The 13,032-nt window shown below is 35.6% G+C and overlaps 1 protein-coding gene across 2 annotated transcripts in view; it reads right to left on the bottom strand.

Moving 5' to 3' along the window:
* The window catches only part of GNAL (G protein subunit alpha L), a 504,196-nt gene that overhangs the window by 15,782 nt on the left and 475,382 nt on the right, over positions 1–13,032 (bottom strand). For both annotated transcript variants that reach the window (XM_078153524.1, XM_020985557.2), the window contains exons 6-7: positions 7,081–7,135; positions 3,877–3,950 (exon numbers count right to left, since the gene is read on the bottom strand). In XM_078153524.1, the coding sequence (XP_078009650.1) occupies positions 3,877–3,950; positions 7,081–7,135 (129 nt within the window). The remainder of the gene's footprint in view (positions 1–3,876; positions 3,951–7,080; positions 7,136–13,032) is intronic.

Raw genomic sequence — 13,032 nt, 5'->3', positions numbered from 1 at the left:
TAGCTTCCTACCACTGCAATTACGATGTTGTATTTTATTTCACCAAGAGTGAGGAGAAAGACAAGTCAAGATGGTAGAGTAGCAAGAACTATAGCTGAGCTTTCCCCTGCAACTATTCCACAAAAATCTAGAAATGTACTAGAAGAAAAAAAAAAACACAGTGTATTATTGTTCTGGCCAGGGTTGGCACATGGAGACAGAGATATCTATAGCCACTGGGGAAAGGGCTTAGCCAGGAATGGCCATGAGGAGCATTCTAGCACAGGAAAATCAGGCCTTGCCCATAGTTATATACCAGGGTAAGAACAGCTCCTAGACCTGGAACAGAAACACTTAATGTTGTACAGAGAGCAGGAACAGGTGTCAATTGTCAGTCCTGTTCCTTGTCATCTAATGCTAGATCACACATCTAGTGTGGACATAGTAGGGGATCTGTTCCTAGAAGTGGCAGTACAGGGCAAGGAGAGGTCATAGGCCTGAGGTTGTGTACTGAGTGCAAAGTAAGTACAAAAATAATCCGTGGACGTTTGACTCTGACACTGGCCCTAACATAAAGTGCAAAATCAGGATGTAAGGCTGGAAGAACAACCATACAAAAATAATCCTATCAGAAAGAGCTATAAAAGTGATAGAGAAGCTCAATGCAAACTCAAATGAAGAGAATAACATGAAAATATATACAAATACATACAAAGCCTTTAAAAACACAGTTGAGGTACAAATTAAATTAAAATTCATAGAAAAATGAAAAGTTAAAAAAAGCTAAAATGATTTTATAAATGAAATAAGAGAACTAGGAAAAAACAATTAAAAATGAGAAAACTAGGAGGAAAATTGGAAAGAAGTAAGAAGTATGGAAGAAAGAATTGGAAAGAGAATTAATGGCTTGCCAAAAGAAGTTAAGTTCAAAACCTTATTCAAACAAGACTCTTTGAAAATAAGAATGGACTAGACAGAAGTTAATAACGACAAGAAACAACACAAAATATTAAAGCAAAGTCAAAACACTGAAAAAAAATAAAAGTGTTAGGTAGCTCATATAAAAAAGAACTGAGCTGGAAAAAATATTAAGGAGAGACAGTATAAGAATTATTGGACTTATGATGTAACATGCTGTTTACCTCCTGACAGGGAGATGATGGACTTGGCGTGCAAACTGAGACACAGGCAATATAGGAATTTGTTTTGTTTGATTATCCACATTTGCTTCAAGGGCTTTGTTTTTCTTTTTTCAATTGGAAGAGGTGGGAGGGGCAGTTAGATTTTCATCAATTGAAAAAATAAAATTAAGTTTAAACAAGAGGGTATAGGTTGAATACAGGAAAAAATTACAAAAGAACAGATTAACTGGTAAAAAAATCTTTACAGAAAGTTTCTTTAATAAAGGTCTCATTTCCTTAATAAGGTAAAAGATTTATATAATCTGAAAAGAAATCAGAGTATTAAAAAGTTACATTTCCAAGATATAGAAGGAATTCATTCAAAAGTGTACAAATAAGAGCTATTCACCAATAGGTAAATGTGTTCAAGGCATTTTTTCCCCACAGGGAGAAATCCAAGCTATCAATAATCATTTGAAAAAAATCTTCAAATCATCAATAATTAGAGAAATGAAATTAAAGCAACTCTGAGGTTTCACCTCATACCCTTCAAAGTTGACAAAGAAGGAAAATTACAAATGTTGGAGGGTCTGCAAAACCAGGGACATTAATGGTATACTTGGTAACCCTAAACTGTGCACACCCCTGTGAAATAGCAATATTATTACTAGGCTTATATGCTGAAGAGATCAAAGAAAGAAAAAAAAAGTACCTATATGTACAAAAATATTAATAGCAGCTCTTTTGTAGTGATGAACTAGAAACTAAGGGGACGTCAACAATTGGGGAATGAACAAATTGTGTTATATGAATACAATGGAATGTTATATACCATAAGAATTGATGGAAGGGATGGTTTCAGATGGAAGACTTATATGAACTGACACAGACTGAAATGAGCAGAACTAGGAGAATAATTCATACAATAATGACAACATAGTAAAGATTAAAAAAAACCTCTGAAAGGCTTAAGAAATACATACAGAAATGTATACAGAGTAGATGGAAGGGGAAGCACAAGGCTTTCTGCAGAAGGTGAAATTTAGGGTGATTCTTGAAGAAGCCAGAGAAGCAAAGAGGTGGAGGAGTGAGGAGGGAGAGCATTCCAGGGATGGGGAGAAAGCCAATACAAAAGCCTAGGGATGGAAGATAGAATGTTGTGTGGGGGAAACAACAAGTAACTAAAAAAGATGGATGGAAAGGAGTAAAGTATAAGAAGGCTGGAAGAGCTTAAAATGCCAAAGAAAGAACTTTTATTATATTTTCTCCTGAACATAGTGTCAAGAGTATCACTTGAATTTTCACAGTAGGGGCAGGGAAGGGTGACATGGTCAGAGTGTATATTAGGAAAATCATTTTGGTAGCTGAATAGAAGATGAATTCAAGTGAGAAGACCCTTGAAGCAGAGAGACCAGTTAGTAGGCTATTGAAACAGTCTAGATGAGAGGTGATAAAGGCCTGAACTAAGGTAGTGGCTGAACTAAGGTGGAGGGAAGGGGATATATAAGAAAGATGTAAAGACAGAGGTGACAAGATGTGGTAATTGGACTGGATAAGTGGGGTGAATGAGAAGTGAGGATCTGAAGATTACATTAAGGCTTACAGCCTGAGTGACTATGAGGATGATAATACCTTGACAATAACAGGGAAACGTCAAAGAAGGGAAAGGTTTTTTTTTTGTTGTTTTGTTTTGTTTTTGCCTGAGTGGGGAAGATAACAAGTTCTGATTTGGGTGTGTTGAATTTGATAAGAGAGGTGATATAAGACTATAGCTCAGTAGAGAGAGATCAAAGCATCCTACCTCTGAGAATCAACTACATAAAGATGCCAATTTAACCCTATGAGATCATCAAGTGTGATAGTATAGACAGGAAAAAAAGAAAAGGACCTAGGACAGTCTTAGTGGATACCCATGGAACATACATAAACAAAATAACTAGAGAATAATGCACGGTAGAATATGACTGAGTGCTATATTCTGAGAGGCAGACTCAAATTTCCAAATGAGTTCCAAGAATCTAAAAGATTACTGTGAATTAGAGTTATTTAGGGAATGTTTCCTGTAGGGGTAGGACTTCAGGTGAGCCTTCAAAGGATGGCTAGGATTTTCACTAATGGAGTGTATTTGAGATGAGAGGATAGCATAAACAAAATCTATGCTCACAGGAGTGAGCATAACATATTATAGGGACAGTGTGGAACCTAACTGGAGCATAGGGTTAGTAGAAGACAAGTTGGAGAAGCAAGATGAAGCCAGTTGTTGGCTGTGAGGAACCTGACCTGGATTCAGCAAGACAGCCACCGAATGCTCCACAAGCAGGTGTGTTATAGGAAGTTTGATATTACTCTATATGAAATTTCACTCAATAGTAGGATTAGTATAAGTTTAATGTGCTTTTCTACTAAAATGCTGATACTATTTTGGTATTTCTACTTCTGTTTTCAATTAAATGACAAAAAAAATCAATATTCCAGATCCTTAAAAAACACTACAAACACCCAGATAATTATAGCAGCATCAAGAGATAAACTCAGCCTAATCATCTGTTTTCATCTCATTTGACAGAAGCTGAATATTAAGTTCTTTCAAGCTCAAGCCAAAGAGGGTCCTTATTTTCTCGAACTATAGAACAGTCCCTATAGCACTACAATAATGACTGGCAATTAAAATTAATCAAACTATAAACAGGGAAGTTGAAAATATATGATAGCAAAAAGTTGTCTTCTTTACAAGCTGATCCCAGCACCAGTACATAATTAGAAACAATATACTTACTGAAAATTTACTTTATCTACTTGAAATCGTGTTTCAAAAATTCCTGATGTCAAAACTCTGCATCTGAGTAGATCCTAGAAATATGAAAACATAAGTATACCAAATGACATGAATTATAATGGTGACCTTATGTCAGTTTCTTTTCATAAAGAATTCTGAAAGCTTGATCTTTTGTGAAAGCATTCTATGGGGCATTATGCACCCAGCGCACACCTAAATTAATGAGTTTTCACAGAAAAAGCTCCTTTCCTCTCATATAGAAGCTCTAATTCTGTTAGCACAAGTGGAGAGAGGCTTCACCTTAAGCTTCAGGAAAAATTAGAACATAAACCATAAGAAGCTCAATTCCACATCTGTAGATGATAGAGAATCCTGGAGCAGATGGCAATTGATTATGGTCTTGTGGTCTGGCTTTCTTCACACTTCTATTCTACTTGAGTGAAAGGCTAGTACGGTCAAATTACCAGTCACTTTAAATTAAGGAATCAATCATCAATGAGAAAACCATATCATTTTACACAGTTGACCTATTAAATATATTATTGTCACCATACTATTGTCATAGTATTATTTTCTTCTTCCTAGGAACTGGGTTTTCTATCTAATCTATTGAACTAATCTATTAAGGTGTCATTGAAGCACTGAATACTTTAAGGGCATTTTTATTTATTCATTTATTTGTGTGTGCATGTATATGTGTGTCTATATATGCATACATGGTCTGGGGCAGCTCTGGGGCATAGGTTTAAGCACTAAGAATAATAACAAAAATATTAACTATAACTTATATTTGGATACATATTCTCCTTTTTCATTTCAGAGTATTTCCTATATGCTGCTCATTTGATCCAGCTACCTTGTAGAGTCCTCCCTAGACATTTGAGTTCAGCTCAAGAATGTCAGAGGCCTTTGGTTGAGTTCTAGATGCTTCAATTCACACAAGAGATATTGGGAAGCATAAATTGACTTTCCTGGAAAGAGATGGGGACATATAGGCTTTTCCGGGTGACAATTGGAACAAAAGTTGGTTGGTTGCAGAGAGGAACCTCTTGAAGTGGCTGTGTACTACACAAACATGTCCTTGTTGGACCCAGGACACTGAATATAGTCCAGGGGTTCCTTGACTCTGTGATGATGCCTCATGGTTCAAGGATACATGCCAAGGACCAGGAGATATTCCCCTATCACTTTACAAAAACAGTAGTGGGTTCTGGTACTACTCCGGACCAGTGGAGAAACACTGAATTACCACCATGATCCCATAAATAAATGGCTGTTTAAAGTACACTTATGACCCTGGCAAAAGACAAGACACTAAATAAACAAAGAACAAAATTTATATTGCTTGGTAAAATAAAGGTTTGTCTTTTCTGCTCACAACTGTAACAGGAATGAGAGTTACCAGTGGTACTATTTCTATTTTTGCTGATGAAACTTATTTTGATTCTGGCAATTTTATTGAATTAAGAAGAGGTTACTATGTGTTTATATTCCTTCTGCAGCACCATTTGGCTTCTCTCTTAGGGATGACATAATCAGTAGTTACACTTAGAAAATCGCCAATATTCATCTGTTTTAAAAGCTGTTTCCTTTTATTCCAGAAGGAGGGAGAAAAAGAACATTTTCTTTGCCTTCCTGTAGACAGACACAGATAACCATTTTGCATATTTCTCTGCGAATATACACTGTTTATACTATTTAAAATACATGAACAAATACACATACTAACTTGTCCTAAAAATGAAAATAAAAAGAGAAATAAAAATTTAATATCTAAACCAGATTATCAGGAGAAATAGCAAATTCTGCATTATAGCTTCAGTGAAAGCATTATTATTTAGAAGCACTTATAGTCGAATAATAGAGCACTACTACTTAGTATAAACATTTATAAAAGTATGTGAAACTGTCTTATTTTGTATTTTGTGAAATTAATGATTAAATTTGTTTGTCAGAGATACAAGTCACCTGAAAGGTTTGCAATAGAAAGAAAGCTCCCACGTAAAAAGATTAAATTTTCTCCCAATAAAAGATTTATTATGTTTCCCCATGTAATTTCTAAGGAAAGCCAAGAGAAGCTTTGACTAAAGGAGAATGTTATATAATTTAGTTGGATGTCAGCTTAGGAATTTTCAACCTGTTGCTTGGAAGCATCAGAGTGCTTGGTAACATAAGAAAATTCAAGGCTTGAATCATTTAAATGACATTTGGGATTGCTGAGAGAATAGCTCCCAGGCAATACTAATATTGGTACTTCTACTTGCAGCATTTGATAAAAATCATGTTCTTTGCTTTTATTAAAGTAATTTGTTCTGGTGAAAAAGTTAACATATGACACAGAATTTAAAGAATATTAGTTTTTAAAAGTTGAGCCTCTTTGAGTTTCCTTATCTTTAAAGAAATATGAGGTTGGACTAGATGATGTTTGGTGCCCCTTCTAGCTTTATGATTCTATGATCTTTTTTTTTTTTTTTGGTGAGGCATTTGGGGTTAAGTGACTTGCCCAGAGTCACACAGCTAGTAAGTGTTATATGTCTGAGGCTGGATTTGAACTCAGGTCCTCCTGACTCCAGGGCTGGTGCTCTATCCATGTACCATCTAGCTGATCTTGTTTTAGAATTAAAAAAAAAATGCTTAACAGTTTATGAGGTTGGCAGGTATAAAACCTAATAAAAACAAGGGGAAAATATCACTTTTCACAAATAACTTGTTTTTAGCACAAAAACAATTCTCAAGTTTCTGCCTGGGAAATATTTCTGACAAATACAATAAAACAATATTTAGCATTTGTGTACTGCTTTAACTTCTAAGATAGGTTCACTGATATTTTCTTATTTTATAACAGCCCTGTAACACAGATAGGCCAGTTATTCTTACTCTCATTTTACAGATGAGAAAAATAAGGTACAGTCAATGATGCTATTCACATAACAAATTAGAAGCCTAGGTTTCTTGACCAGTAGCCCAGTGTTCTATCCAAAAGTCCATATGTCACTTCCAGAAACTTCAAGTAGTATTTTAAAGGAAAAAAAAGCCACCTTGTAAATATTCAAATGGCTTGGGTAGGTGAGCATGGTAGATTTTCAAGAATCATCATAACTATTGTATTGTCATCATCCCTAGTCTTTCTAATGGTTTCTGCATGACACTGGAAGCTGCCATGGCTTTGAAAACAGGTGGTAACATGCTCTCAACCCCACTTACCTGGTCTGTGGGTGTGTAGTCAATCAAACTGACGCTGTCAATTCTTTCTAGAAAGCTGAAACAAAAACCAACACACATTGAGAAAAAGGAATACCTTATTATTTTTTCTTTAGATTGTTGTATAGATTAATCAAGTCATTTTAAAAAGGTACGATGGAAATGAAATCTAAGAATCATCATGGTTATCAGGAGGTAAGCTAAAAAGGCCTGGGGAAATTTCACCCATCTATCTATAAAATAATAAATGTTATTAATAATCATAACATATTTACAAAGCACTTTAAAGTTCACCAAAGTTCTTCACATGTATTTTATCATTTGATACAAAAATCCTGTGAGGTAGGTGTTATTACTACATCCATTTCACAGATAAGGAAAGCTACAGAGGTTAAGTGATTCTCTAGGGTCAAAGACTAGGTAATCAATAAACATTTAAGAGCCTACCACATGCTGGGCATTATGTTAAGCTCTGGGCATACAAAGACTACAGATGGTCTGTTCTGAAGGAGCTCACATTCTAATGGGGGAGATAACAAGCAAACAAGCATGTACAAATAAACTAACTACAGGACGAATTGGAAATAACCAAGAGGGGGATGGCACTAGAATTAAGAGGAATCAGGAAAGGCTTCCTGCAGAAAGTGAGATTTTAGATGGAATTGAAGCAAGAGAGGTCACACAGTGGTAATGGGGAAGGAGGGAGAGCATTCCAGGCACGGGAGACTGCCGGGGAAAACGTCTAGAATTGGAAGTTGGAGAATCTTGCTCAAGGCACAGCAAGGAGGCCAGTAACATTACACTGCAGAATATATGTGTGTAGGAGTTTGGGGGAGGAAGTTAGGTTTAAGAGGAATTCAAAGAATTCAAAATGGCCATGTTATGCATGCCAGCGGATTTTTTTTTATTAACCTTTGCCGCAAAGGGCCATTTGCATGGGACTGTCCTCATTGGTTAGCTTCTCAGAGACTTTCTGCTAGAGACATTTACTGGCTGTGTGACCCTGGGCAAGTCACTTCATTTATCTCTGTTTCAGTTTCTTGTGGAGTAAGAATAATGCCTACCTTCTAAGGAAGATAAAATGAAATAATATTTTAAAGTGCTTTATAATCCTTAAAGTGCTACATAAATGTTATCTACTACTACTACTACTACTATTACTACTAGATGGAAGGAGCTCCAGACTCTAATCCTTTCATTTTATAGGTGAAGAAACTAAGTCCCAGACATGTTAATTAACTTTAAGGGAACACAGTTAAATTAATGGCACAGCCAATTCATGGTCCCAAACTCCCAGTTCAATTTCCTTTATATTATACCAGATCATTTCTAAATTCTAAGACATCTAGGATGATGATGAATAATAAAATATATTAAATAAATATAATAGATAATGACATTTTAAAAGTCAATGTGACTTTGATATATATATATATATTAGTCTATTACTCATACCAATAATCAAAATACTAGTCAGTGGCCCTTGTTTGCAGTAATTTCCTTTATTAAAGGAGTACAGAGTCTGGTAAGGACTCTATTTGGATGCTTTTCATCTTAAGGTAAAGTGCATTATAATGATATAATAATATATGTATAATATAATAATAATATAAAGCTTAATGGATTTAAGACAGACACAGTTTCTATCCCAAAGACCTTATATTTCTATATTTAATAATCACTGAATAAACACACTGAAGAAACTTTAAAGTGAACTAAACATGTATACTTTGGTTGTGCAAGTACAAGGAATATCCAGTAAAAACAAGGTACAAAGAATATAATGGCAGATAGGGGAATTATTCAGATGGTTATGATAGCCTTAACCTGGAAAAATGAAAAAAAAAAGATAAATATATATAGAATGTATATATTCTATATATCTATATATCTATGTATATATATAGATAAAGTATAGATAAATATAAAATCCTTTCAATAAGATAAAATCCTGTCATTTCAATAAGTAAACACTCTTACAAAGTGTATATAGTAAGTAAATACCTTCCTTAAAATACTTTTATCTCTAATTTTGATGATAGCTGAGTTCAGCTTGTCAGTAAATGTTGCTCTGTACTACATTAAAAAAGCAACCTGCTCTCTACACTGGACAGGTTAATTTTTGTCCAATGTTGCTATTGATATCATATTCAGATGTATAGGGAGGGTAAATGGTGACAATTTACAATAATATGCTTTCAAATTATATTTGGCAACAACCAGCTTGAATGGGGGGTAAGGAGTGTCCTATGTCCCATATAAAACTTCATCTCATAAACCTGAAATGCTAAAACAAATATATGTATGAATACTACACAACCACTCCCCCCAGCACCAAATGCAGCATCCCAAAACAAAACCTGGCAGAAATACTAAAAGAAATCATTCCCTGCATGCCAAAACTGTAAAAAGGAAGCTAGAAATGCAATTTACTTTGCCAATAATTTTGGTTCTCCCTGCTGTAGTTGAAGATATTTGTATTTGCATGAGAGTTTTCATTCACACCATCTAGTTTCCCCTTCTGTTTGATATTGGTGTAAAGTAATAATTCACTATTTATATTACATCAAAATCTGCTGCCATATTAAAAATCCAAAACATCCTAGACTCTTCATGGCCAGTGTAAGGCTGATTAAGAAAGAGAATAAGGACAGGCATGGAAAAAAGATTAATTGCTTGCATAAATCTTTTTGTAACTATCAGAGAGGGTATGGAAAATATGCTGGGCTTTGAATGAATATGTCAAACTAGTTTCTTTTGCAAAGATAGGATGAAGTCAGAATTCTCTTCAGGAAAGTGTATACACACACACACACACACACACACACATATATATACATACAGACATATATATATACATACATACAAGGAGTGAATGTGAAAAATTTCGATTTACTCAGCTAAATTAGTTAATACAGACAACATGTTATAACATAATCCACCAGGTAAGAGAATATTAGTTATTGACAGAGAAAAACATCACTTGTACAGAAGTTCAAAAAAGTATCAACTTAAAATACCATCAGCTGGAATTCTGAGCTAATATTTTAATACTGATTTAATTAATGCTGAATGAAACATAATAGTTCTATACTCCCAGGTTTTAGTCCTATCTCTTTATCTAGCAAGAGGCTGGATGGCCACCTGTCAGGTAAGTTGTAGAGGAGATTTTTTTTTCCAGGTATATATTAGGCTAGATGGTGGCTGAGGTCCATTCTAGCTCAAGTCTAGAGTTAGACTTGTCCAAGATCATTTAAGTACTGAAAGGCAGAGCAGGGATTTGAACCAGGATTCCACTGAGTTTAAATTCAGGACTCTTTCCATTTCACCGTGCTGCCTGTAATCCAACCCAAGTCTTCCTGACCCCATGTATAGTACTCTATCCCTCAGAGCACATTGCCTCTATTTATATTACCTCATTACTTCATTGGAGGCAGCTAGGTGGTGCAGTGGATAGGGAACTCGACTTCCTGAGTTCAGACCTGGCCTCAGACCCTTACTAGCTGTGTGACCCCGGGCAAGTCACTTCACCTTTTTTGCCTCAGCTGCCTCATCTGTAAAATGAGCTGGAGAAGGAAAAGGCAAACCACTCCAGCATCTTTGCCAGGAGAATCCCATATGGGGTCATGAAGAGTCAGACATGACTAAAACCAATGAACCACAACAAAAACAAACTTACTTCATTCAATAGGCTTTTAGCAACCTCCATTCTCTTTCAAATTCAGTCTATCCTACACATACCCCAGCCAGATCAATATTCTTAAAGCAGTTTTTCTCAGACTATACCCTGCAGACCTTTGAGTTTCCATAAAGTGTTCCAGCAGTTTCATGGAGGTAAAAAAACTTGTGTAATGGTAATAAGCACATTCAGCAAAGTTGTCCACATTATTGTCTATGCTGGACTCCATCACTCAGGTGCTATTGTAGTTACAGCTATAATCACACATGCCATGGCAGCCAGGGTCTGAAGAATCTGTCACTACCTTGTGTCTTCGTTGCCTGTCTTAGCCAAGGTTCCTGCCTGGCACAGGAGCCTAGCCAAAGCTGAGGAGCTGAGCTGAGTCAAATCACTGTAAAATACTGCTTTTCCACCCCACTTCTGAAAAGGTTACCAGTAGAACCTAAAAGGTAAAGTAGGAATAAAAATAAGGGCTGCTATTACCCTCTTCTCTCTCAGGCTATTTGTGGCTGAAAATTGAGTTGGAGAGAGAGCCTCTGAACAAGTATCCTGATGTCCAATATTTCTGGCCTCCACTCCTAGCTCTCTATGCTTCTCAAGAACTATTACTTCTCTTGTTTTGCTTCAGTGGTGCTTCTACTATACTTCTTCATGTCTGCTTGCTCCACTAGTCCCTATACACTCCCAAAAGCCCGCTATTTTCATTGTTTAAGTAGGTTAAGTGGATCTAATTAAGTGGATTAAGTATTGCCCCTTTTAATAGAGCTGGAGTGGGGTTCCAGACAGAAGGAGTTATTTTAGACTTTCATTTTTAGCTGTCCACAGGCTCCTCTTGCTGTGAACTCTACAGGGTACAAAATTGGTCTCTTTCCTCTTTGATTCTATATTGACTTACAGTGAACTACCATATCTTAGCATTTGCATTTTCTTCCACTGGTCCCATGGAAAGAGATTTGTTGTGGTTGAAAACAAAAATGGTTCTTAAAGATTTTTAAAAAATGTTCTACTAAGCAGGTTGGAAGTAAAACAGCAGGTTTAGAAGGGATGACAAGAGGTTCCTTCTTCTGGAACTCTTTTTTTTTTGGTAAATTTTTCGAAGGAGCAGAAATATTCAACGATCTCTTTCAAAATCAAGTTTACCTCATTTGTAGTTGTAGATATTTTATGAATATTGTTAAAAAATCTTACTACAGGAGGGTTATCAAGATACCTAAAGTTCAATTATTATAAAAAGTTTGAGAACTACTGTCCTCTATTTCACTGAATGTTCATTTTTTCCCTCTGAAGGATTATACTCAGTTTTGCTGGGTAGGTGATTCTTGGTTATAATCCTATCTCCTTTGCCCTCTGGAATATCATGTTCCAAGCCTGTACCTTAATGTAGAAGCTGCTAAATCTTGTGTTATCTGATTGTATTTCCACAATACTTGAATTGTTTCTTCCTGGCTGCTTGCAACATTTTCTCCTTGACCTAGAAACTCTGGAATTTGGCTACAATATTCCTAGGTGTTTTCCTTTGGGGATGTCTTTCAGGAGGTGATTTGTGGATTCTTTCCATTTCTATTTTACCCTCTGGTTCTAGAATATCAGGGCAGTTTTTCTTGGTAATTTCTTGAATGATGATGTCTAGGCTCTTTTTTTGATCATAGCTTTCAGGTAGTCCAATAATTTTTAAATTATCTCTCCTGGATCTATTTTCCAGGTCAGTTGTTTTTCCAATGAGATATTTCACATAGTCTTTTTCTTTCATTCTTTTGATTTTGTTTTACAATTTCTTGATTTCTCATAAAGTCATTAGCTTCTATTTGCTCCATTCTAATTTTTAAGGAAGTGTTTTTTTTCAGTGAGCTTTTGGACTTCCTTTTCCATTTGGCCAATTCTGCTTTTTAAGGCATTCTTCTGCTCACTGGTTTTTTTGGACCTCTTTTGCCATTTGGGTTAGTCTATTTTTTAAGGTGTTATTTTCTTCAGTATTTTTTGGGTCTCCTTTAGCAAGCTATTGACTTGTTTTTCACGATTTTCTTGCATCACTCTCATTTCTCTTCCCAATTTTTCCTCTACTTCTCTTACTTGTTTCTCAAAATCCTTTTTGAGCTCTTCCATGGCCTGGGACTGATTCATATTTTTCTTGAGGGCTTTGGATGTAGGAACTTTGACTTTGTTGTCTTCTTCTGGTTGTATGTTTTGATCTTCTTTGTCACCAAAGTAAGATTCTATGGTCTGAATTTTTTACCCCCACTGTTTGCTCAGGTTCCCAACTAATTATTTGATTTTTA

The sequence above is a fragment of the Phascolarctos cinereus genome, unplaced genomic scaffold, assembly GCF_003287225.1.
Source record: "Phascolarctos cinereus isolate Bilbo 61053 unplaced genomic scaffold, phaCin_HiC Scaffold_4;HRSCAF=312, whole genome shotgun sequence".
Lineage (NCBI taxonomy): Eukaryota > Metazoa > Chordata > Mammalia > Diprotodontia > Phascolarctidae > Phascolarctos > Phascolarctos cinereus.
Note: the sequence above shows the minus strand (reverse complement) of the source record. Positions and strands in the feature narration are given on the sequence as shown.